The 27,931-nt window shown below is 38.7% G+C and overlaps 1 protein-coding gene across 1 annotated transcript in view; it reads right to left on the bottom strand.

Annotated features, from left to right (window-relative positions):
• The window catches only part of FAF1 (Fas associated factor 1), a 214,097-nt gene that overhangs the window by 141,004 nt on the left and 45,162 nt on the right, over nt 1-27,931 (bottom strand). Inside the window, exons 6-7 of the mRNA XM_058175963.1 lie at nt 16,090-16,181; nt 8,002-8,107 (exon numbers count right to left, since the gene is read on the bottom strand). Of these exons, the coding sequence (XP_058031946.1) occupies nt 8,002-8,107; nt 16,090-16,181 (198 nt within the window). The remainder of the gene's footprint in view (nt 1-8,001; nt 8,108-16,089; nt 16,182-27,931) is intronic.

Here is a 27,931-nt window from a genome sequence, read left to right as displayed (position 1 = left end):
AAGAATTCTAACCATTCTATCTATTGATCAATCTATGAATCGATCAGGATATCAGCAAAATGTAGGATTTGCTAAAAGAATTACTATATAAAATTGAAAGGAGATCACTGATGCTCAGCAATAGATTGCTGATACGTGCTTCTTATAAACAATTGAATTTTTTTTTTTACAAAAAAGGAAGTGTTAGGAAGAAGGATTTCAAGCAATACAATCAACAGTTTTGGAGCTGTTCTGTTTATAACATAATTTCTAGTCATTTTTCCCCCTTTTTAATTATTATGCTTACCAATTTTGAGGTTGTGTTGATCCTTTAATGCTGCTGTAGGTTTTTTTATTGACTTTTTTAGCTGATTAGTTTAGGAAAAGAGAAAAAAGAATAGAATAGAAAATGTCTGGGCTTTTTATGACAGAGATGTGCTTCTCTTCTCAGCTAGTTTATTTATTTATTTATTCATTTATCTATCAAACTTATATACCGCACCATCTCCCGTAGGACTCAGGGCGGTTCACAGGCATATTAAAAACAATATAAAAACAATATAATAAATAAACATTAAAACCCAGTTAAAACTAAATATTATCATAGCCTGATCACTAAAAAGTAAAAACCAATAAAAACCCCACTAAAATTTAAACTAAAACATTTTGTTCTTAGGCTAGTTACAGTGGTAGCTGTACTAAAATTTTGTGAATGGTTTTGAATGCTCAGTATTTCTGCATAAATATGAATTAAAATGTGATTTGTTCTCCACCCAAGTCCTAAAACTAGATCAAGAGAAACAAACTAAATAAATGAAAATTGTTCATTAATTAAGGAAAGTTATTTAAAACTACATCTTTGTCTGTGGCAACAGAATGTGAAACTCTGCTTTTAGTTATCGTTGTGTTGCTCATGGATAGAAATAATTGCAACTGAACATTTTTGATAAAGGTTCTGCATATTGTCCTGCATATTGGCTTGGAGGAATTAGGTCCTTCCACAACATTTTTATAAGATTAAATTCAGGACTTGGCCATTTGAAAACATTAACTTTCTTCTGTTTTAACCATTCTTTGGTTGTACAAATTGTGCATTTTGGACTGTTGATTTGCCGCACAACTCACTTCCTTCTTGTGGCTTCAGTTCACAGACAGATACCTTGACCTTTTTTTATAGAATATATTAGTACAATTCAGAATTCATAGTTCCACCAATCATGGCAAGGCATCCTGGTCCAGAAGCAATAAAGCATGCCCAAACCATGAAACCACCATGTTTCACAGATGGGAGAAGGTTCTTATGCTGGAATGCAGTGTTTGTCTTTTGCCAAATGCAATGCTTCTCATGGAAGCCAAAAAAGTTTTAGTTTGGTGTTAACTGCCAATTGTAGAAAGGCAGTAATATTCTTTCTGGAGAGTAGCAGTTTTTTTCTTGAAACCTGCCCTGCGCATCATTGGTGTTGGTGGACCCATGAACATTGACATTCACTAATGAAATAAAGCCTTTAGTTCCTTAGATGTTTTTTTGAAACCTCTAGAGTATTGTATTCCTTGCACTCCTTGCTTTTACTGTGATCTTGGTTGGCTGGTATTTCTGAGAAGGGTAACAATGGTGCTGGATTTTTATGAATGAATGAATAAGAGAGAGAGAGAGAGAGAGAGAGAGAGAAAGAGAGGAGAGAGAGAGAGAGAGAGAGAGAGAGAGAGAGAGAGAGAGAGAGAGAGAGAGAGAGAAAGAAAGAAAGAAAGAAAGAAAGAAAGAAAGAAAGAAAGAAGGAAGTTTATTGGTCACCCATCTTACCTTAAGGTAACTCTGGACAGCTTACATGCATGAAAATAAAAAGTGTACAAAGATAAAAAGCATAAATAAAATACTACAAAAAGCTAAGGATAGAGCCCAATTAAACAATAGGGAGGGCTGGAGCTGAATGGAGGGGGAGACAGGATGAACTGACTACATTTGTGTAATCTGCCTGACAGTGAACTGCTGGAGTCTAAACACTTTTGAAATAGATATTTAGCCAATCAACAAATGTTTTTGGAGGCCCTCAGAAATCTTCATTGTTCAAGTCATGACACCCTTCCACATATCCTTCCAAGATCAGATTTTTGAGAGGGAATACCCAAAATTCTGTTCTTTAAATAAGGCAAGACTTCCCATACTCACCATCTGATTATCATCCCAATGATTGAAATACATGACATTAATTTCCCCTTCAAATGAATTTATAATTCCAGAGGTTCACCAACTTTCGCCACAAAAGTTTTTTACTCATTTTTTAAATTAGAAATGCGTTATCAAGTTTTACGACTTATATGGAGAACAGATCATGCTTTAAGTCATATTTATGCAGTACTATTGAAAATTCAAAAGGGTTCACAAACTTTTAAGCACCATTGTAGCCCTCAATTTATATTAATACTGAAAGGGTGATTGCATTTCCTTTCAACAACTGATGCAGAATTTGCCAAACCATTTTCCATATTAACCCCCAAAAATATAAATATCCAGATTCTAGCTGAAAGGCGAAATGGGCCAATTTGATATTGTAGATTTTACACTAAAGGACACTCTTTTTAAAAAATTGTTTTTAATTTAAATTTCTTGGCCACACAATTCTAGTGGATTTTGGGTGGCGCACAAAACTAAAACTAAAACCAAAACCAAAAAAACCCCCCAAAACATAAATTTCTAGAAGTCTAGGAGAGACAGTTCTGGTTTTTAACTCTGTGTTGGGTAATACAATTTCTGCAATAAGCTTTCTAACTGTGGCCTGCTATGAAGATTCTGCTGGGGGTCAGGAAATGTACTCTGCAGAAAAAAAATCGTTATTTTAAGATTATATTATTGCTTTGGGAATCTTTTATTACTATAGAAGCAAATTCTTTTAAAGAATCAAGTGTGGAAGCCCGAGCAAGGTATTAGGCAGCATGACTCAGTCATGTCCAATCATTTGCTGGACATGATTACATCATGCTGCCCAGCATCTTGTTCAGTTTCCACATTCAATCTTAAATCTGCCTAATCAGGACAACTTCAACAAATTATTGATTTTCCATGTCAAATGCTGACCTTGTGATCATGATCAAATCCAATAGGATTTCATAATTCCTACAATTTAGAAAAAGTAACAAATTACCAATTCACCAATCTTTGAAGCAGAAATGTTATTCAAATCCTATCAAATAACCACCCAAAGTTGCTTATATTCTTTATGGTCTCTTGGGAAAAATAGAGTCCTAGGGAATTCAGTGATGTCAATCTCTCCAGATGGCCATTGTAATTATCTGGTAGTTACCAACCCTTCATTGGGGAACAATGCCTGGTTTCTCTAGGATGTTAAGCTTGTTCTTCTCATTACCTAGTACTTGCTACTTCTCAACTCTATTCAAAGTCACATCTAGTACATTTAAAATAGCCTTCCTCAATCTGGTTTATTAAGATGTTTTGGACTTAGAAAGCTGCCCAACTACAAAATGACTCTGCGTAATTTTTTTAAAAAGGAAAACAATTAAAAAGAAAGATACATGTGCCCCTGGATGAAACACACAATACATGGGGAGGGGGGAAATCTGCCAGGGGCTCAGTAACCACCTTAACACCAGGCTTGGGAGCATAGCTATTTTTAAAAATTTGTGGAACTCTTCTAGGATGGAAGCTATACAGATCTCTGCAACATCCTATTCCCAAGGGCAGGATACATGACGAGAAGGAATGCTTCCAGGGTCCCACTGGATGACATTGCTTGACAGAAAGTATTCAGAGCGCCACCTTGCCCAATCTTACTAGGCAAGCAGAAACCACTAGAGACCGGTGGTTCTACAAGCAGCCACAAAATAATCTCCAGCCATGCTATTTCTAGAATCTCTAAGCAATTTAGCATAACTGAACTCAATGTGACTTATTTCGGATTATAGTACACTTCCTTCTGAGATGATCATGGATTCTCTATATGCTCTGGAGGATAAGTTATCAATCTCTTTCTCTTAGTAGTCTTCTCATTGTAGCAATCTAAAGAGCGTTTAGAAATAAATAATGCTTCCAGGCAGAGCATGTAGATCAAGGGTCCACAACCCCCCCGGCCACAGCCTGTTTCAAACCAGGCCACACTAGTCATGGGCAAGCATGCGCATGAAGTTCCACTTGTGTGAGCGGCAGACAGCACGTCTACAGGAAGCTCCACTTGCGTGAATGGAGGGCATGAGCACAAGAGCTCTCCATTCGTGCAAGTGGAGCTTGCGCACGAGCGCAAGCAGTCTTTGCTCACACACAAAGCTTCGTTTGTAAAATGTGTTTTTTTTATATTTATTTAACATATACCAGCTTTGTAGAGCTGCAGACTATGTTAGCAGTAATCTTAAATGAAGCAGCCAATTTTAGCCGCAGTATAATATGTCTTATACTTTATACAGTTTTCCTGGTCCTTTACTTCTTAGATTCTCAAAAAAGTCTGAATAAAAATATACCGATTCAATTTCAATCAAAACATCTTTATAAAACATAAAATTTATGGGATTATCTGATTGATTCTAGAGCCAGTTCTCCTTTTATTGCTATTAAAAAATTATTGCTTTACAAATCACTGTGGAAATATCTACGTTAAAACAAATAATTTAGCTGCAGCTAAATCACGTTATAATGACAGTAGGCAAATGTGCACTTAAAAAAGGAGGGATTCTTATTATTTAAGTTATATTAGATTAAAATGTTAAATCTACTTAGAATGTTTATGCATGTTCAATTGAATTTTGTGTCACAGAAAGGCAAGCGTTAAGCATAGCATTCATTGCCAGTCTTCCATCGCTGATGTAAGTGATCATCTTTTGCACAAAGGTTGATATAAGTGATAAGGCTGTATATCAAGGTCACCAGCTTCTTATTCTAATGGCAGGGAAATTGGCTTTATTCCTGCAACACCATAATTTAACCGTCTTCACAGAATCAAAGAAACTAGTTGTGTCTGTTCAAGTATGTTAATAATAATATATTATAGCAATATTTTCTATGTCCAAGGGACATAATGTAATGCCTCACATAGCAGATTTGAGAATGGTGGTGTTAAATAACTATTTTGAATAATCTTTTAAAGGTTTTAAACTCAGTCTCATTAAAACTGTTCTGAAGTCCCATTTTATAAACTTACGTATTCGTGTTTTAAAAAATTATCATTAGTGAATTGTGGAAACTAAACTAATTTTTTAGAAGAAACAAAATTATCCTTGATAAATTATTTCATTCTAAGACAGTGATATAATAGAACAGATCTGTGATAAAATTTAATTTGCGATATAGCCAGCAGAATTAATATTTAATAATAACTTTTATGTTAACCTATTTAAAAACACATTTCAGAAAAGGCTCACAAAAGGGGATGATGCCTTTCATTGTGAGTTATGTTTTAATTCTTGCTAAATTCTTGTAGAAGAGAAGATAATAAAAACTAACACCAAAAAAAAATGTACAAGTTCAGTCCATCTTAAGGGATTTCCCAAACACAAAGGCATCCATCAACAGATATCTGAATTTTAACCTAGTTTCACACTTGAATTCAGCATCAGCTACAGAGTCTACAAAGTCAGTCTGCCATCCATAATGCTACTATCTTAGCTCTCCTTTATTATAATTATTTGAAAACAAATGGTTGCTGCCTTTCTGTTTATACCTCCATAGGCCAAACTGCAAGTAAAAGCAATTCATAAAGATATTCACTAATTTTTTCTCAACTTGTTATTCTTATTTGTCTTCATTTTAATATCTTTTCAATGTACATTTCATTAGGAATTGACTTGCAACTAACAAAATAATGTTATTCGTATGAACTGAGCTAAAAAATCTTTCACTTGTTCGTTGCAAAATCTTTATGACACCATTTTTCTTTGGAAAAGACATGAAAAAATATTTATTAGTACTGTTTGCAAGCATTGCAGCAACACAAAGCCTAAATCAAAGAACCAGAGAGATAGTTATATCCAATAGTTGTGGTAAAACCTGAAACATTTCTGGAATATTAAGTGTTTCTTTTAATAATTGATGCAGGCATTTTGAATCTTCCTGCATAGGCTATCAGGTGCAAGTAGATTGCATTAATGCTGCTTAAACATTTCAACTTGTCAGTATGGCTAACTCGATTTGCAAAGTATTTGCAGTATTTCCCATCGAAACAGTAATAAAGGTAAAATAAATATATGCTACTGCTTTATAATCACTGAGCATTAATGAATATTTTATATCTTTTAAAATCTCACTGTTTAATTTTAAAGGATGAAATTAAGTCTCATTTCACGCAATATGCCAATTATCTGCATATCAAACAATAACTCAGCCATTATACTTCTTTTTGTTAAGACACAAGAAGCTAATTTGAAAATACTGGCTAGCATTTTGGAAAAATAATTGAATAGACCTTCCTGCCCTCTGGTGGTTGACAAGTGAAAATTGCACATAAAATTAAATTACTACTGATTTAGTACATATAACTTCCTAATTTTAAAAAATACTTAAATAAAAGGAAGAAAATTTAGAACTAACTTCAGCAAACGAGAGTTAGTACATGGTCAGTTTAACAGTTCAATCAAAAGTTTGAAGGGCTGAGTAATTTCATTTTATATTTAGGAATGGGGGTCAATTTTATGAGAGATGATTTTCCGGGCCTTGGATAAATAGGGCAATCATGTCTATTTGATTTAATGGAACTGATTTTCATCAAAATTTGAAATGATGGTATTTTTTGCAAAACAATTTTCCATTTGTAACTACATAACAAGCAGCTGTAATTGTTTACTGAATATAGCATATGTTGCAATCAACTGGTTATATTGATGTGTATGTATAATGTACATACATACATACGTGTGTGTGTGTGTGTGTTATAATATATAGGTTGTTGAGGGGCTTCAGTATGTATGTATGTAAGTATGTATGTATGTATGTATGTATGTATATACATAGGTAATGATTTTTATATAAAGGACTGCATAAGATACAAAAGTATGTTTTAGCCAATAGGTTCATATTCTTCATGGTGATCTTAGTAAGAGTCAAAAAATTATGCAAAGGAGGAACTATATTGATTGAATATCATTGGTACTAAAATGTATTCAAATAAAAATAAATGGAAAGATGCTAATGTCCAAACCATATAATTCTTTTAGCTATCCCATTCCAGCATCAACTTCCATGAACGAAGTATGCTGCTAATACCATAACAACATAAATATAAGAATTGATGGTATAAAAAAAAGTGATCGTAATACAGATCATTTCACACATGCATTGGCTTGAGAGGCCAGCCACTGTATTATGTGAGGAAGGGAGATATTTCATACAATAATAAAAGAAAAAAAAGGTTCAAGGGAAACACTTCCGTTTGAAATCCTCGTGTATATAAATAGGTTAGAATTAGCAAGCAAAAAAACCCGTTCAAAAATCTGATTGCTCAATTTTTGATATACAACAAGGTTATGACAATATTGAATTTTTAGTTAAAGGCAATTTATTACTTTAGGAAGTGCATCTGTCTTTTCAGGACAAATTAGTAAGGAACTCTTCTTTGTAACATCGCCCCTTGGTGGTTGTTTTACAGAATGACCATTGAAAATGTTTTTAAACAGAAACCATTTTTCTGCAATCCCACTCCTAATCAAGATTATGACAACTAGCAATGCAACTGATGCAAGAAATACCTAAGAATGTAAGAAAATGTGTATAATTTTAAATAAAGGAAGAAGAAGCCCTTTCAGATAGCCCTACCTCACCTTTGGTGAAGCTTTTTAACACTGTTAGGCAGCATGCTCACAAACACACAATCACTTTGGGGTAAAATTAATGCAAATGTTATATGTGGGTTACACCATCTGATGTACCTACAGTAATCTTTCATCATCCACTTAATTAAAAGCTAAAAACCTAATAATGAAACATGAAAGGAAGTATGCAGCCTGAATACATAAGCCCTCTTTAACAAAGCTGACACTAGTTATAATGAGCGACATTTATTCTTCAGCTGCTGAGACAGAGCTCACCTCCTGAATGGTACTGCTTCCTGAGAAGTTGAGGTTGTACTCCCGCTGGACTTCTCGATGGGTGACGATCAGCATGAAGTTTTGATTTAATGATTCCTGCAGGGCACTGAAAGGGTTGAAAGAAAAACAAGAATATCAGGAGCGAACATGTTCTAACTTGCTTTACATTTAGCTGTAAAACCCCAGGAGTACCCTAAACTCTGCAGAGACAGGTCCAGGCACAATGTTATCCTTTTCTTTCTTTTTGCTCTTAAAGGCAAGGAAGCAACTGGAGAATGACCAAGGGAGCTGACCTGTTAACTCCTTCTAAGGTAGTTAAGTATCTGAGGCTGTATTTCAACTCTTTAGAATTTTCGCAACACCGTTCTTACTTCAGTAATAGCAATACTGCATGCACACATACAATATCTATCTGTCTCACATGCAACACACTCATATTAGGAGACCTTTAGGCTTTAAATTAAAGTTCAAAGTAAAAGCTTTGATGATGCTTACACTGTTTACATATACACAATTAAATATGTATTCATGTGCCAAGTTTATGTATGTATGTGGCAGCTATGTTTTTCTGCTAAGCGTGGCAAATGTTTACAACTGCTGTCCAATTAGTTGTCAGTGAGCATATGGAAGATTCCAGGATTCACAGATTATTTCAGGAAACACAAAATGAATTTGACTTCATTTCACCTCCTAATTTCACATTTACAACCTTTCCAAGTTCATCTTTCCAAGGCAATCTGGGAGAAATAGAGAACTGATAAAATAATAAATCTCAGTTCTCAGAAATAGCAGGAATACTCATTTCTTTCTTTCTAATTATGGACATTACTGCCCCAGATGTCAACTTTTAAAAACATAAATTATACATAAATTATAAACAGGATGATAAGTCAATTGATGAACATTCTTGATTTAGATAAATGTTAGAAATAATTACATCAACTGTCCTTTGTTTGAACTATTTATTAATCTCGATAAATATAGACTAATAAAACAATAGATTCCAGAAAGCCCTAGAGAGTGGAAAGTATTTCAGTTCTTTCAGAAGGTTCAGAATTACTCATATAAATTTATCAGCTCCTGCATTAAATTCCATGCTATTCCAGAGGGTCCCTCAACCTACAGAAGAAAGGGCTAAGTGGGAGTAAGAAGACAAGAATCGTGTGTATTTCATATAAACAATATTCCCCTCCCTATATTATTCGGGAAAACTGTTGTTACTGACAGAACTGATCAGGCAAGCCAATAACATATATAAAAAGAGCAAACCCCACTTCCTTCTAGCATGATGATGTTATCTAGTTTGGTAATGAAATGTCTATAAGAAAACAACCAAACTGAAAGAACACCAAGGATCCCAAAGCTGCGCTTAGAATATCAAGTTTTAAAGCACATACATTCAACCAGTGGCGAACTCTGAACTGGTCTGCCACTGGTTCGCTGGCCGCACATGTGTTGTGTGCGCTGATGCGTGGTGCGTGCTAATGCACAATGCGCTCCAAAAGTGTGCTGTGTGCACTTGTGCAGTGTGCATAAAATGCATGCTGCACACGTGTGCATGCACAATACGCACCAAACGTGCAGAAAAGGTAAGTAGAACAGCGAGGAGAGAAACAGCTGTGCCGCATGATTTAGTTTCACTAGCAGGATTTCCTGCTTTCTAGCGATTTTAAATCGTATGGCACAGCTGATCATCAGAAATACCGGTTCGGAGGAACCGTTAGGGTTTTTTTTTACTACTAGTTTGCTCAAACCAGTAGTTTTTATCACTAGCGGTTCACCTGAACCAGTGCGAACTGGTAGGATTTCACTGCTGCATTCAATTGTATTTTCAACATACCTCTGGTCCTTTACACTATTATGAAATTTCTTTCCATAGTTCTTTCAAGTTATAGAAGAGAAAATCGGTCAGCCAGGATTAGAGGAAGCCATTTAATTCAGATTCTAATAAACTGTTATTTCCATTTGACAAAGAATGATGCACTATTATTTGATTTCAGTTTATTTTAGTATTATTGCACACTCAAATTGAAATAGAGGTAGGGGAATCTTAGGCAGTACCATTCTATGCATGTTTACTTGGAAGTAAATTGCATTGTTCTCATTTGAGTGTACTCAAAAATCATTGTCTATAAGATTGCTGCCTAAATGTGATATAAAATGGTTTTAGTCAACAAAATATATTTGAACTACACAGTGACACATCTTTCCAACATAAATTCTGGTGATGTAAAGCAAAACAATAATTGATCCTTTACACAGTTACATTAATACACATTATTCTCATTAGAAAACGTAACAAATTAGATTAGACTTTAATTTGCTTGAAAAAATCTACAAGTACATTATCCAATGAAATATTAATCTGATTCCAATAAAACAGCTCATTAAATCAGATACTTCTTAAGCAGAGTTCATTGATTATTAAATTGAAGTATTTAGAACATTTTTAGCATCTATATTCTTGAGAATAATCACAGCTGACAATGGATACATATACCTACTGGTGAAACAGATACAGATATGCACACACATACATATGCATAATTATACATTAAGAAATGTATAATTCAGAATTTCAATAAAATTCTATTTATTACCTTATTTTAAGCACTTTTTTCTACTGAAATACTAAACATTTGAAAATACTTAGTATTGTATTGAAACTTACTGAAGCTAGTTTCAATAAGATTTTTTTGTTGGACAGTAAGTCTCACAGACAAACTATTTTATGATATTATCTTCAGGACTAGATCTCACAGATTTTCTGCATAGTTCTAAACATTGAGTTGGAAACCATGCATATAGCAATGAAAAAAATCTTCTTTATATGGGGCATGGGAAGCAGCTATTAGAATATATGCGAAGTACATATTTCTTTCCTATCTCTCATCTCTTTTCAAAAGTACTAATTGTGAAATTAATAACTAATTGTTCAAAATCATACAGAATCCTATTTGTTCAAATCACTGGAATCAGTTGTTTTACTTGCTCTACTATAGGTATCAACTTTAAACTTATATTTATATGTTAAGTTTGCAAGATAGGTTTTTTTAAAATATAAAAATAAGGTACTAAAGATGTCAGAAATCTAAAATATCCCTCACTGATACATAGCTTGATACAAGAGGCATTCAATATTCAATTTCTCAAACAGCTAATGACAACAGAATTATATGAATTCAAGTTTACATACATGGACTTTCTTCTATAAATAGTATCCATAGAAAAATTAGAAGGAGTAATTATTTCCTTCATTACCTCTGCTCCAATAAAAATATATTTTTCTGATCTTTCTACTTGCATTTTACAACCATTAAAAATCTAGATATTGAACTAAAATTTCGCAACAAATCGTATTTTGAGCTGCAGATTTTAGCTTCTCTAACCTATTTTTTTTTTAATCTCATTCCCACCCACTCCCAAAATAATGAAAAATATTTAGCTGTGCATCTATTTATATCACTGGCAGTTTAGATCTAACTTACGTTCTTATTTAAAAAAAGCTTACTCTTCTATTAAAATGCTCCATCCCCCATGTGTTGATACTGTATGAGATTATCTTTGTGGGCAACAAATAGAGTATCTTGCACAATTGTGGTGAAACTGTGAAGTGATTATTTCAGTATGTTTCTCTGTGGCTTGCTTAAAAAAAATCTGAATTCTATGGTATCTGAAATAACCTTGACTTCTGGAGAATCAAAAGACAAAACTGTTTAAACTTAAGTTGAGGATTCAGTAGAAGAATTGTTTCCTTCTTTCCTCTCTATATGAAAGTATCTTTTCCATCATCTCTTATAGTAATAATTTAGCACAATCAGCAAGCCTAGTACCCTATTTTTCTCTCTCTAAAAAGACACCCTCTGAAATTGTATTGAAGATACAATACAAGCACAAAGAACTACATGGGATGGAAAGAGTTTCTTTCCTATCCTATTCCATTGGAACCCACAGCTGGCTTCTCAAAGAAAAGTATTTTATATAGCCTGCATTTTCAAATTAATATTTAGGGTAATACAATTGTGTGTGTGTGTGTGTGTGTGTGTGTGTGTGTGTGTGTGTGTGTGTGTGTGTGAGAGAGAGAGAGAGAGAGAGAGAGAGAGAGAGAGAGAGAGAGAGAAGGAGGGAGGGAGGGAGGGAGGGAGAGAGAGAGAGAGAGAGAGAGAGAGAGAGAGAGAGAGAGAGAATTCTCTTGAGTTCAATGGATTTTAATCTGAGGCAATTAGTATATACTACATTATTATTCCAGTTTAATCCCACAGAGAGTCTCTTCATTAATTTCAGTAGAAAAATATCCATTATTCATCATATCAATTCATTTTTCTTACCAAACATCTACATTTTAACAAAATATCATGAAACATAATAATTAACATTTCTATTGCAAACATTCAGATTTATACAAGCTCATGTCGACAGTCATCCAAATTTGCTGTAATTACAGTTTATTTACACTAAAACAAAATATGAAGTCACTATGTAAATGTAATGTTTGTTGTAGCTAATGCAGTAAGCAATAGCAAATTAGTTTAAAACAGCAATCACTCAGAAAGCTTTTGTTTACTTTATATCCTGAATGTTAAACTATTCAGAAGGACTAATTCATAGTCACTTCTCTTGTGAGATGGTGGCTATATAAATTTGATAAATTAAATAAATATATAAATTTAGAAGAACTGACCTGGATTTATGTAAGTTTATTTCGCCTAAGGGAAATAAACCCAAATTCTATATTTTCTCAACCACTGGGATATATTAGCCTCTACAATATATAAAGTTATGTTTTGATTTCAAAAGCAGTTCTTTTCAGTTTTGAAAGTACAGTAGCTCATTCTCTATAAGGGCATACTATTGTTCAAGAATGATTTTAAAAAATCCCTCCGCTGCTGCATGCAATCTTTGGATTCAACCAATGTTTAATTTAGAGAGGGATGTCAAACTGGTAGCCCACAAGCCGGATGTGTCACACGCAGGCCACACCCACCCCACTCTGCAAATGGGCAGAACATCGCGAACCATAACATCATGTGACGGCAACATGACGTGGCAAGTTTGACACCTGTAAATTAGAGCAGGGATCTCCAACCTTGGCAACTTTATGACTTGTGGACTTCTCCTCCCAGAATTCCTCAGCCAGCATGCGCTGGCTGAGGAATTTTGGGAGAAGAAGTCCACAAGTCGTAAAGTTGCCAAGGTTGGAGACCCCTGATTTAGAGTATCTGAGCATTTATTAAAATTTACAACTAAATGCAGTAAAAACCAGTAAAGAAAGTTTATTTTGTCAAAAAAAGAAAACATCAACCTATGAAAATAAAAAATATGGTAATATTTCATACGATATATAAATAATGCTAAAACCTCAGTTAATATAATAAATGGTCTATTTATTTATTTATTTATTTAAATTTTTATACCGCCCTTCTCCCGAAGGACTCAGGGCGGTGTACAGCCAAAAATAAAAACAGCAAGTATACAAAGTTAAAATATCAATTTAAAATACCTATTCCATAATGGCCGAATTAAAACCGTCAGATTGACCTAACCTAAAATACCCCATATAAAATTACAAAGGATTAAAACTTTAAAATTTAGAATTTAAAAAATCAGTCCAACCCGCTTGAATAAATAAATGAGTTTTTAATTCCCGGCGAAAGGTCCGAAGGTCAGATATTTGGCGTAAACTGGGGGGAAGGTCGTTCCAGAGCGTAGGTGCTCCAACAGAGAAGGCCCTCCCCCTGGGGGCCGCCAGCCGGCATTGCTTGGCGGACGGCATCCTGAGGAGACCCTCTCTGTGAGAGCGTACGGGTCGATGGGAGGCATAAGGTACCAGCAGGCGGTCCCGTAAGTACCCAGGCCCTAAGCCATGGAGCGCTTTAAAAGTGGTAACCAAAACCTTGAAGCGCACCCGAAAGACCACAGGTAGTCAGTGCAAACTGCGCAGGAGCGGTGTTACCCGGGAGCAACGAGGAGCTCCCTCGATCACCCGCGCAGCTGCATTCTGGACTAACTGGAGTCTCCGAGTGCACTTCAGGGGTCCATGAAGAGAGCATTGCAATAATCCAGGCGGGAAGTGACGAGAGCATGAGTGACCATGCATAAGGCATCCCGGTCCAGAAACTGGCGGACCAGGCGAACCTGGTAAAAGGCTCTCCTGGAGACGGCCGCCAAATGATCTTCAAACGACAGCCGTCCATCCAGGAGAACACCCAAGTTGCGTACCCTCTCTGTTGGGGCCAGTGACTCGCCCCCAACAGACAGCTGCGGTTGCAGCTGACTGTACCGGGGTGCTGGCATCCACAGCCACTCCGTCTTGGATGGATTGAGTCTGAGTCTGTTTCTCCCCATCCAGACCCGTACGGCCTCCAGGCAACGAGACAGCAGTTCAACAGCTTCGTTGGGGTGGCCCGGGGTCTAGAAGCAATGCTGGAAGGTCTAGTGAATAAAAAGGTATTTCAACACCAGTACATCCTACATGTACCTACATGTACCAAAATGCATGTAAATAACCACATCAAAAGATGTCCCACTGCCACATATTCATCTTGTCAAACTGTTGATAGGACAACTCAGTTAGGCTCACATGCAAAAAACATATTTTAAATCCCTCACTTTCCCTTTATTTTGAATTTGAAAAGTGTAATGTTGAACCCCGATCCAGGGCTCGCCATACCCAGGGGGGAGGGGCCCATGAGTCAACTGGGTAGCAGCAGCACCAAGGGAGTGACAGGAGTGATGGGCGAGGCCGCGGCTGCCGCAGCAACACTTCCCAATGCCATGTTCTCCACCTTTCACCAGCTGACCACGCAAGAGTTGATCGCTTGTGGGTCGGCCCTCCAGTTGGGAGGGAAGGCTGCAGCAAGGCCCGGGATGCCCGAGATGTGCTTGCCAGCTGAGAGCCTGCCAGCTGGTCGCTTTAATGGTCAGGCCTCCAGTCTGGAGGGACTGCTATTGCTGCTGACGGTATGAGAGCCCAGAGACACACCTCATGCAGGGAAGTGCTGCTGCCATTGGAAGGATAGGAAGGCTGTGAATGCTGGCTACCGGATGCTGGATGACTGGTGGATGTGGCTGGAAGGTATGCAGGGGTGGTCTCTGGACTATAAAGCATGCTGGGAAGTGGACGCTCTCAGCGCTGACTTTGCAAGGGATCCTGTTGTTCCTTACTCACTGTGTACCAAGGTCTGGCTTTGAAGAATAAAGATTGGTTTGCCATTCCTTGGCTTGGCTATTGGATTGCAGTTCCTTTGCTCTGCTATTGAAAGGCCTCAGGTCCCTGGATCTTTGAGAAGTAAGTTTTGTGCCATGGTATGTTGCTAAAACAATTGATCAGTAGGCTGCATAATGTTATAGTTTGTTATGCCGTCTTTAGTTAATGCCCTCTAATCAAGTTGTCTTTTTTTGCTTTGCATGCACACCTCTTTCCAAACTGCTTTAGCTTCAGAATTCTCACAACTCTCTGTCCTTCATACAAATGAGAGAACTGGTTGCAGGCACAGAATTCATTTCATATGATCTTAAAATTTATTAAATGTTCTTAATCACTCAAGTCCTATAAATTTGTAACTGTATTTCATCTTGTACCACAAATTTTCTAAAACAATTATTTTTATTATTGCCAATTTCAACAATCTTTGTCAAATGTAATTGGAGGAGCTATGAACACAAAACATAACTATGAAAAACTGTTAGTTCTGTTGAAATAATTTGGAATGTGCAATCATTTCTGCATTGCTTACGTTCTTTATTTTATTTGTAAAACAAAATAAGAATCCTTAGCCCAACCAGTTTAGAAAACGTAGGATGAAAAGAGCTGGAAAAGATTGTACAATTATTTAATAAAATCTCCTGTTCTAAAAGCAGGGTTATCATCTCTACTAGCAACTACCTCTCACCAATTTACTGTTGGAACAAAGCTTAAAAATTAATAATAGCAGTGCTTTCAAAAATACTCATTGAGAATCTATTATAGACTCTGGCCTTTGCATATATATCGTTTAAAGATCGTAAAATGTATAGAGTTTGGATAAACTCAAGTATACTATTAACATGAAGCCCTATATTTTACATTCAAATTTATTTGTGACTTACCCTGGCAAACTTGATGAAGATGGAGGTGGCAAGTCGGGCGTTAGGACATACAGGTTGTTGTTTTTCGGCAAGTGTAGAGTTTTCAGAATAGTCTGTAGGGGAAAAAATACTTAGAATTTAGAAATGTCAAAATGTTACTTATTAGGGTCTGTATCTAAAACATAAAGCCAAACTGATGCAAAATTATATGTAACTAGCAACCACAATTCTGTGAGTTAAAAAAATACAAGAGAGGAAGAACAATTAATAACAAGCACAACAGGAATCTTATTATGCTCCTGATGAAAATCTTTCTCCCACACACCAAAAAAATCCCATTGGTAGTAATAATTGGTAATATTTAAATATTTTATTCAGTCTTGTCCATAATGGCTTTCATTGCAATACAACTACATGTAACACATAAGGTACAATTTAAAATGCTGCCAGTCAACAAGCTTTCTTCTATTACCAAAGAAATCAACAAGCTTTCTTCTATCACTAATATCCATATTAATTTCTGAAGAAACACAGCAGCCCTTCTTTATAGTGAAAAGTCTTACAGTCATGAAGCTAATTAATACTGTACATGTTTAATCTTCAATGAATCACGATGTTTCTGTAATATGAAAAAGTAGCACGCCAGGCTTGTCTTATTTTCTAATAAAATCATTGCTACATTTTTACCTAGTAGCCCATTGCCTCTTTTTCAGTAGAGAAAAGACCAAACACACCTTGCAGATATTAGGCTTATTATGTGTGTTCTGTTCTGACCAGATTGGATGGCATTTGTAATTTAAAAAAAATATTCACAATGATTCATTCTAGTCTTTGATACCAGCATCTTAGTGATGCTGTTGATCTATCTCAATGCTTGGAGAATTGAGTACCTGGATGGGGAACAACAGGCATCAACTGAATCTCCCAAATAAACCAGACTGGAAACACGACCAGGTGAGCTAATTCTATTTTATTGTAAGGCTACATTAACAGAACCTTATTTTGTTTGTTTGTTTGTTTGTTTTTCTCATTTATGAACCACCCCTCTCCCTCAGAGAAACTCTGGGTGGAATACAAAAAACCATCAAAATACAAAAATAGTATATAAAAATTAAAATGTTAATATTAAAATTTCAAAATTAAAATGTTCAGAAGGAGGCAATAGTTAAGAATAATTAAGCCCTGTTAAAAGTTAATTAAAAAGGCAAAGGGAGGGCTGTCAGGGCACCAACCAGCTTCATAGCTGCGGGCTTCTTTTCTTCCCAGGCAGAGCCATATTTTAACTCCTTTTACAGCCCCACTTTGGGTGGGTGGGGAGAATATCTTGCAAATCTGAAGGTACAAATCTCCTGCTGTCACATTTAACCATCAGTTTAATTAGGACAGAAACTTCCTAAATTTCTTTCTCTGACCATTAATCCACTAGGGGCTCCCGCCTTTCTTGTCTGATAATTTCCTAGGAAGCATCTCTTACCCTCATCTTTCACCATTACACTTGGTAAGACCATGTGGCTTTGGGCTTTAGGGCCTTCTGGATCTTGGACCTTCCCATCTTTAGTAGTGGATGGGGCTGCACTGGCCCAAACAGACTTGGTGTTCAATTTGGGGATCCTTCTGGGAGAAGAGGGCAAATGGGAAGGCCCTGGAAGAGACCACAGCAGGAAATCCTTTGTTGGGCCGCAGGGACAGAGTTAAAATCCAGAATGTTTTAGCTCCATTCCTGCAGTCCAACAAAGGATTTCCCCTCCCTTTTTGTCCATAGGATGGGGAAATCCTTTACTGAATTGCAGGAACAGTGTTAAAATCTTCAGCAAAATCACCCTTTCTGAGGCCACTGTAATTTTGACTGGTCATTAAATGACTAGTCATAAATTAAGAAATGCCCGTAATTTCCCCCAGATTTTAGGTTTGATTTGTAAAGCTCTCTATAAATATTAATCCTCTGAATCTTCAAAGGCTTCCACAACAAGTTCAGTTTTTATCAAAAACACAAAATATGTATTGTGAAACAAGCTCCGCCCTTTATGAACTTGCACGCAGTATCACAATGCACAGACTAAAGGTGCGCAGTTTCCATTGCAAGACAAATGTTGCCATTTGCTGTCTCTGCAGATGGCCATGCAAACCCACCTACTTTATTCACTTAATGGGAAACTGTCACCTTAGGCATCTGAGAATTATCTGGCCCTTGGGTCAAAAAAGTTTGTTAGGCCTAACCAGATCACAGATCTCTGACAACAATTCCAGAGTTAGAGCTGTTTTACATTTAACCTGGAGATCCCAAAGACTGAACCCAAGCTCTTCCACATATAAATACGTCTACTCTGGCATCCTTTTATATAGCAAATTAATTGTATGTTGCATGTCACTGGTGGAGATATAGAGTGGTGCTGCACCTTCATGCATGATTTATGAATCATAAATCCAAAGGCACTTCGGAGATAATCAAGTTTCCTCACAACCACTATCTCACCGTGGAATGTAAGTACAGCACTGATAATAAATTGCCATTCAGATTCTACTTGAATAAATCAATTTATTTCTGTAAATGATACCCTGGAAAAGATAAATCTTGACTGTTATATTACCAGGACCAAGGCAATATGATTACAATTCAATCTTCATTATTTTAGGGTTTTTTCCCCCCAACTTTTTTCTCATATATAACTCAAGGTGAAAAACTTATCAATACTCCCTTCTACTACTATTTCCCCTACAACAAAAACCCTATGAAGTGAAGTGAGTCGGGCTGAGGGAGAATGATGGCCCAAAATCACCCTGCTGGTTTTTCATGCGTAAACAGTCTCCTGGTTTCTAAGCCAGCATCTTAACCACTGCACCAAACTGGATCTCAATGTTACTTAAAAACAGCCATGGTACAACTCCTGCTTCTTTTCTTCAGAGGAAAGGGGGGATTATCAGAAAGTCACCAGGAACACTCAGTTGCACACTAAGTGCTAAGAAGTGCTCAGTTTCAATTTATATGGAATATAGGTGGGAAATGCCATTTGGGAGATGGGCGGAATGTCGTTTTATGACTGTTGTGATGGAGTTATTTATAAATGGATAACAGTTGGCCAAAGCCTATACTGATAAAGAAGGTAATGTCTTGTGATATGACCTGGGCTTCTTTATAGCTTGTGGAAACCAAGGAAGTGAAAGAATTCCCTATCACCTGTGCCCTAGATCCATATCTTCCTGACTATTTCAGGCAGCTAGATGGGACACCAATGGGTGGATCAAAAAGGTTATTAATGTTTCTTTGAGGGAGAGGGTGATGCTTCCTGCTTTGAATGAGATGCTTATATGCCCATTCTTCAGGAAACCATTCCTGAATCCGGCTGGTTTTGATGACTTCTGTCCCTATTTCTTTAATATTTTTCCCACAGAAATATGTGCTACCATTCATAAACAGCTGAGTAACAGCTAGTTAATGTGCTTTCAGTTCCAGTTGGCAGATTATGAATATTCAATCTTGGATTTTATTATAGATTCTATTTTTGCTTTTCCTTTTGTGATTCATTTTTGTTTTAATATTGGTTTGGTTTTAATTATTACTTCTGTTTGATGTCATACACAATCCAAAGTCTTTGAGATGGCGGCACCTTATGTACTGTTGATAAATAAATGAATACCATATAAACAATGGCATAGATTAAAAAAAGTATTTATAATGAGATAGAGAAATCTTTCTGTTGCTACTTGGAACAGGAACTAAAGAAAGTAGTAAGAGGACAACTGAAAAGATCTGTTTCCTACAAAGCTTTTCTCAATCACTGATAGTATATTAAAAGAAGTGCTATCAGAATTATATATATATATATATATATATATATATATATATATATATATATATATATATATATATATATTTGTTTTCTGAGGTTTTCACGGTGTTTGTATATAGGTCTTTGGTTGTTGGGTTTTCTCCGTGTAAAATTGGAAGTGTCTTGGCGACGTTTCGAAGTCTCATTCGTCATCTTCAGGCTTCAACCGTGCTTCTGGGAGCAATGTGTGATCGCAGCTGTTTCTTCCTTTTAACTGCTAGTGGGGTTTGAACTGATTGGGTGGGAGCTTGGCTGTGCTCTGATTGGATGGGGTTTTCTGTGCTCTGATTGGCTGGGGTGTGTCCTGTGTTGGTGGGGGCTTGGTTGTGCTCAGTCTAATCTGTGCTGCAGGGGGATTTGAGCTGGTGAGCTGCACTGCTGCTGTTTGGCTTCGTGTTCGTGGTCGTGCTACATCTTCGTAGTGGGTGTCAGTCTGCTGCATGTATGGATTGGAGGGGTTTGAAGTGGCTAATGTTGCAGCTGCGGTCTGGCTTCTGGTCCTTGGTCGTGCTTCCTGATCAGTGTGGGTTTGGGTGGGCTTCTGGGTGGATGTGTGGTGGTGACATCCTGTGTGGACCTCGTGAGTGTGGGTCTGGTGTCATTCCTCGTGTTAGGGACACGTTTGTCAATAAGGCGGGTTTCCAAATGGCTGGTAGGCGGAGGTATCATCTCGTTTGTTCATGCTGTGTGGGCGTTTTTCTATCTCGATGGCTTCTCTGATTATTCTGTTGTTAAAGTGTTCAGTTTTGGCGATAGTTCTGGTCTTTTTAAAGTCAATATCGTGTCCTGTGACTTTAAAGTGTTGGACCAGGGAAGAAGTTAGTTCCTCTTTTTGAATGAGTTCTTGTGTTCTTCAATCGTGCACTTATTCTTCTGTTGGTTTGTCCAATGTATGTGGTGGGGCAGGCGGTGCATGGGATTTCATATACTCCTTGATTTTCTAACTCAATTTTGTCTTTGGGGTTTCTTAGGATGGTGGATATTTTTGGTTTGTGCAGAATGCTGTCTTGATGTTATGTTTGTGGAGGATCTTGCTGATTCTGTCTGTGGTGCCTTTTATATATGGGAGGAGGGCTGTGCCATTTTCTTGCTCTCTGTCTTGGGTTTTAGTGGGGGGTTCTTTTTGGATTAGTTTGGTAATCTTATTTCTCTGGAATCCATTGGATGTTAGTACGTTTGTGAGAGTGTGTAGTTCGGTTTTTAGGTGTTGTTCGTCAGCTAAGCATTTTGTTCTAGAGATGAGTGTCTTGGCTCTGAGTTGATCTGTGCTGGGTGGTGGTGTGAGAGTGCATGCAGATAGCGGTTTGTGTGTGTTTTCTTCTGGTAGATGGTGTGTCCTAGGGAGCCATTGGGTTTCTTGTAGACTAAGACATCTAGGAAGGGAAGTTGGTTGTTAACTTCTGTTTCCATGGTGAACTGTATTTTGGGGTGTAGGCTATTGAGGTGTGTGAGGAAGTTTTCAAGTTTTTCTTTCCCGTGTGGCCAGATTATGAAGGTGTAAATCTACGTATCTGAGCCAGAGTTTGGGTTTGTGATCAGATTTTTCTAGTGCTTGGGTTTCAAAGTGTTCCATGTAGAGGTTGGCAATGACAGGTGAGAGGGTGATCCCATGGGTGCGCCTTCTATTTGTTTGTATTTTTGTCCGTTATAGATGAAGTATGTGTTGGATAGGCAGTGGTTGGTCAGATCTAGTATGTGCTTGGGGGTTATATTTGTTTTGGATAGCTGTCAAGGCTTCTTTGATTGGCACTTGGGTGAAGAGGATATGACATCAAAGCTCACGAGTAGGTCGCTGGGCTGTAAGTTTTGTTTCTTTATGATCTCTATGAACTGGAATGAGTTTTTACGTGTGAGGCGATGGATTCTGCATAGGGCTGTAGTTGTTTGGCGAGAAATTTGGCTAGGTTTTGTAGAGGTGAGCCTATGGAGCTGACTATGGGTCTGAGTGGGGGTTCCTTCTTTGTGTATCTTGGGAGGCCGTAGAGCTTAGGGCATCTGGATGATTTCTCTCTGGGAATGATTCTTTGTTGGATTTCTTCGCTGATGGGGAGGCTTTTATTTTGGATCTAGTGGTTTTCTAGGTAGGTGGTGGGGTCTGTTTTAGGGGCTTGTATGCAGGGTCTTGGAGTAGGTTGGTTAATTTGGTTTGGTAGTCAGATGTGTTCATAACCACCGTGGCGTTGCCCTTGTCTGCTGGTAGGATTATTATGCTGGTATCTTTTTTCAGGTTAAGTAGTGCTGTCTGTTCCTCTTTGGGTAAGTTGCTTTTGGGTGGCTTGCTGCTGCAGAGGATGTTGGTGATTTCGAGTCTGATTTTGTTAGCGTCATCGGGGTTGATTTTGGTCAGGCTGGTTTCAACTCCGCATATAATGGTCTCAGTGGGGATGTATTTGGGAGTGACTGCAAAGTTGAATCCTTTGGAAAGGACATCGGTTTCAGCTTTGGTGAGGATCCTATCTGAGATGTTATGCACTGTTTGTTTCATGTGTTGCTGTGAGGGTGGAGGGGTTTGTTTCTGGCGTTCTTGTAGTCTTTGGAGTTTGTTGGTGTGGGTGTCTGTCTTGAGGGTGGCCTGTGTTTCGGCACTCAGGATGGCAAGTTGTTTGGATTTGTCCCAAAGTGCCGGGTGCATCTTGTTGCTGAGTTTGAGGTGAAGTGTGAGGAGATCTTTGTTGATTTGATCTAGGAGGAATCTTTTTGTGTGAAGTTCATTTCTGATTAAGGCCAATTCTGTTCTTTTAGGATCGTTTGGTGGCTGCAGAGTTGGAGTGGAATTTCAATTGGAAGCATTTGGGGATTAAATTTTCATCGCGGCAGTTTCGTAGGAATGCGAGGTCACATAAAATGGAAGCTCTTTGGACTTCTAGTTTTTCATAGGTCCTGGTCAGATGGTGGATTTCCTCCCCGTAGAGGTGCAATATTTGTTTTCTGAGGTTTTCACGGGTGTTTGTATATAGGTCTTTGGTTGTTCGGGTTTTCTCCGTGTAAAATTGGAAGTGTCTTGGCGGCGTTTTGAAGTCTCATTCGTCATCTTCAGGCTTCAGCTTCGTGCTTCTGGGAGCAATGTGTGATCGCAGCTGTTTCTTCCTTTTAACTGCTAGTGGGGGTTTGAACTGATTGGGTGGGAGCTTGGCTGTGCTCTGATTGGATGGGGTTTTTTCTGTGCTATGATTGGCTGGGGGTGTGTCCTGTGTTGGTGGGGGCTTGGTTGTGCTCAGTCTAATCTGTGCTGCAGGGGGATTTGAGCTGGTGAGCTGCACTGCTGCTGTTTGGCTTCGTGTTCGTGGTCGTGCTACATCTTCGTAGTGGGTGTCAGTCTGCTGCATGTATGGATTGGAGGGGTTTGAAGTGGCTAATGTTGCAGCTGCGGTCTGGCTTCTGGTCCTTGGTAGTGCTTCCTGATCAGTGTGGGTTTGGGTGTGCTTTCTGGGTGGATGTGTGGTGGTGACATCCTGTGTGGACCTCGTGAGTGTGGGTCTGGTGTCATTCCTCGTGTTAGGGACACGTTTGTCAATAAGGGCAGGTTTCCAAATGGCTGGTAGGCGGGAGGTATCATCTCGTTTGTTCATGCTGTGTGGGCGTTTTTCTATCTCGATGGCTTCTCTGATTATTCTGTTGTTAAAGTGTTCAGTTTTGGCGATAGTTCTGGTCTTTTAAAGTCAATATCGTGTCCTGTGACTTTAAAGTGTTGGACCAGGGAAGAAGTTGGTTCCTCTTTTTGAATGAGTTCTTGTGTTCTTCAATCGTGCACTTATTCTTCTGTTGGTTTGTCCAATGTATGTGGTGGGGCAGGCGGTGCATGGGATTTCATATACTCCTTGATTTTCTAACTCAATTTTGTCTTTGGGGTTTCTTAGGATGGTGGATATTTTTGGTTTGTGCAGAATGCTGTCTTGATGTTATGTTTGTGGAGGATCTTGCTGGTTCTGTCTGTGGTGCCTTTTATATATGGGAGGAGGGCTGTGCCATTTTCTTGCTCTCTGTCTTGGAGTGCGGATTAGAATCTGGAATCTTGATGTTAGTAGAGGATCTCATTTCTGTTCATAGAGATCATAAAGAAACAAAACTTACAGCCCAGCGACTACCGTGAGCTTTGATGTCATATCCTCTTCACCCAAGTGCCAATCAAAGAAGCCTTGACAGCTATCCAAAACAAATATAACCCCCAAGCACATACTAGATCTGACCAACCACCGCCTATCCAACACATACTTCATCTATAACGGACAAAAATACAAACAAATAGAAGGCGCACCCATGGGATCACCCTCTCACCTGTCATTGCCAACCTCTACATGGAACACTTTGAAACCCAAGCACTAGAAAATCTGATCACAAACCCAAACTCTGGCTCAGATACGAGACGACACCTTCATAATCTGGCCACACGGGAAAGAAAACTTGAAAACTTCCTCACACACCTCAATAGCCTACACCCCAAAATACAGTTCACCATGGAAACAGAAGTTAACAACCAACTTCCTTCCTAGATGTCTTAGTCTACAAGAAACCCAATGGCTCCCTAGGACACACCATCTACCAGAACAAACCGCTATCTGCATGCACTCACACCACCACCCAGCACAGATCAACTCAGCCAAGACACTCATCTCTAGAACAAAATGCTTAGCTGAAACAACACCTAAAACCGAACCACACACTCTCACAAACGTACTAACATCCAATGGATTCCAGAGAAATAAGATTACCAAACTAATCCAAAAAGAACCCCCCACTAAAACCCAAGACAGAGAACAAGAAAACAGCCCTCCTCCCATATATAAAAGGCACTACAGACAGAATCAGCAAGATCCTCCACAAACATAACATCAAGACAGCATTCTGCACAAACCAAAAATATCCACCATCCTAAGAAACCCCAAAGACAAAATTGAGTTAGAAAATCAAGGAGTATATGAAATCCCATGCACCGCCTGCCCCACCACATACATTGGACAAACCAACAGAAGAATAAGTGCACGATTGAAGAACACAAGAACTCATTCAAAAAGAGGAACTAACTTCTTCCTGGTCCAACACTTTAAAGTCACAGGACACGATATTGACTTTAAAAGACCAGAACTATCGCCAAAACTGAACACTTTAACAACAGAATAATCAGAGAAGCCATCGAGATAGAAAACGCCCACACAGCATGAACAAACGAGATGATACCTCCGCCTACCAGCCATTTGAAACCTGCCCTTATTGACAAACGTGTCCTAACACGAGGAATGACACCAGACCCACACTCACGAGGTCCACACAGGATGTCACCACCACATCCACCCAGAAAGCACACCCAAACCCACACTGATCAGGAAGCACACCAAGGACCAGAAGCCAGACCGCAGCTGCAACATTAGCCACTTCAAACCCCTCCAATCCATACATGCAGCAGACTGACACCCACTACGAAGATGTAGCACCACCACGAACACGAAGCCAAACAGCAGCAGTGCAGCTCACCAGCTCAAATCCCCTGCAGCACAGATTAGACTGAGCACAACCAAGCCCCCACCAACACAGGACACACCCCAGCCAATCAGAGCACAGAAAACCCCATCCAATCAGAGCACAGCCAAGCTCCCACCCAATCAGTTCAAACCCCACTAGCAGTTAAAAGGAAGAAACAGCTGATCACACATTGCTCCCAGAAGCACGGTTGAAGCCTGAAGATGACGAATGAGACTTCGAAACGTCGCCAAGACACTTCCAATTTTACACGGAGAAAACCCAACAACCAAAGACCTATATACAAACACCCGTGAAAACCTCAGAAAACAAATATTGCACCTCACGGGAGGAAATCCACCATCTGACCAGGACCTATGAAAACTAGAAGTCCAAAGAGCTTCCATTTTATGTGACCTCGCATTCTAAAAAACTGCCGATGAAAATTTAATCCCCAAATGCTTCCAATTGAAATTCCACCCAACTCTGCAGCCACCAAACGATCCTAAAAAGAACAGAATTGGCCTTAATCAGAAATGAACTTCACACAAAAGATTCCTCCTAGATCAAATCAACAAAGATCTCCTCACACTTCACCTCAAACTCAGCAACAAGAAGCACCCGGCACTTTGGGACAAATCCAAAACAACTTGCCGTCTGGAGGCGAAACACAGACCACCCTCAAGACAGACACGCACACCAACAAACTCAAGACTACAAGAACGCCAGAAACAAACCCCTCCACCCTCACAGCAACACATGAAACAAACAGTGCATAACATCTCAGATAGGATCCTCACCAAAGCTGAAACCGATGTCCTTTCCAAAGGATTCAACTTTGCAGTCACTCCCAAATACATCCCCACTGAGACCATTATATGCGGAGTTGAAACCAGCCTGACCAAAATCAACCCCGATGACGCTAACAAAATCAGACTCAAATCACCAACATCCTCTGCAGCAGCAAGCCACCCAAAAGCAACTTACCCAAAGAGGAACAGACAGCACTACTTAACCTGAAAAAAGATACCAGCATAATAATCCTACCAGCAGACAAGGGCAACGCCACGGTGGTTATGAACACATCTGACTACCAAACCAAATTAACCAACCTACTCCAAGACCCTGCATACAAGCCCCTAAAACAGACCCCACCACCTACCTAGAAAACCACTAGATCCAAAATAAAAGCCTCCCCATCAGCGAAGAAATCCAACAAAGAATCATTCCCAGAGAGAAATCATCCAGATGCCCTAAGCTCTACGGCCTCCCAAGATACACAAAGAAGGAACCCCCACTCAGACCCATAGTCAGCTCCATAGGCTCACCTCTACAAAACCTAGCCAAATTTCTCGCCAAACAACTACAGCCCTATGCAGAATCCATCACCTCACACGTAAAAACTCATTCCAGTTCATAGAGATCATAAAGAAACAAAACTTACAGCCCAGCGACCTACTCGTGAGCTTTGATGTCATATCCTCTTCACCCAAGTGCCAATCAAAGAAGCCTTGACAGCTATCCAAAACAAATATAACCCCCAAGCACATACTAGATCTGACCAACCACTGCCTATCCAACACATACTTCATCTATAACGGACAAAATACAAACAAATAGAAGGCGCACCCATGGGATCACCCTCTCACCTGTCATTGCCAACCTCTACATGGAACACTTTGAAACCCAAGCACTAGAAAAATCTGATCACAAACCCAAACTCTGGCTCAGATCGTGAGCGACACCTTCATAATCTGGCCACACGGAAAGAAAAACTTGAAAACTTCCTCACACACCTCAATAGCCTACACCCCAAAATACAGTTCACCATGGAAACAGAAGTTAACAACCAACTTCCTTCCTAGATGTCTTAGTCTACAAGAAACCCAATGGCTCCCTAGGACACACCATCTACCAGAAGAAAACACACACAAACCGCTATCTGCATGCACTCTCACACCACCACCCAGCACAGATCAACTCCGTAGCCAAGACACTCATCTCTAGAACAAAATGCTTAGCTGACGAACAACACCTAAAACCGAACTACACACTCTCACAAACGTACTAACATCCAATGGATTCCAGAGAAATAAGATTACCAAACTAATCCAAAAGAACCCCCACTAAAACCCAAGACAGAGAGCAAGAAAATGGCACAGCCCTCCTCCCATATATAAAAGGCACCACAGACAGAATCAGCAAGATCCTCCACAAACATAACATCAAGACAGCATTCTGCACAAACCAAAAATATCCACCATCCTAAGAAACCTACCAGCAGACAAGGAACGCCACGGTGGTTATGAACACATCTGACTACCAAACCAAATTAACCAACCTACTCCAAGACCCTGCATACAAGCCCCTAAAACAGACCCCACCACCTACCTAGAAAAACCACTAGATCCAAAATAAAAGCCTCCCCATCAGCGAAGAAATCCAACAAAGAATCATTCCCAGAGAGAAATCATCCAGATGCCCTAAGCTCACGGCCTCCCAAGATACACAAAGAAGGAACCCCCACTCAGACCCATAGTCAGCTCCATAGGCTCACCTCTACAAAACCTAGCCAAATTTCG

The sequence above is a fragment of the Ahaetulla prasina genome, chromosome 3 (genome assembly GCF_028640845.1).
Source record: "Ahaetulla prasina isolate Xishuangbanna chromosome 3, ASM2864084v1, whole genome shotgun sequence".
Classification (NCBI taxonomy): Eukaryota; Metazoa; Chordata; class Lepidosauria; order Squamata; family Colubridae; genus Ahaetulla; species Ahaetulla prasina.
This window is presented reverse-complemented; position numbering and strand designations above follow the sequence as displayed.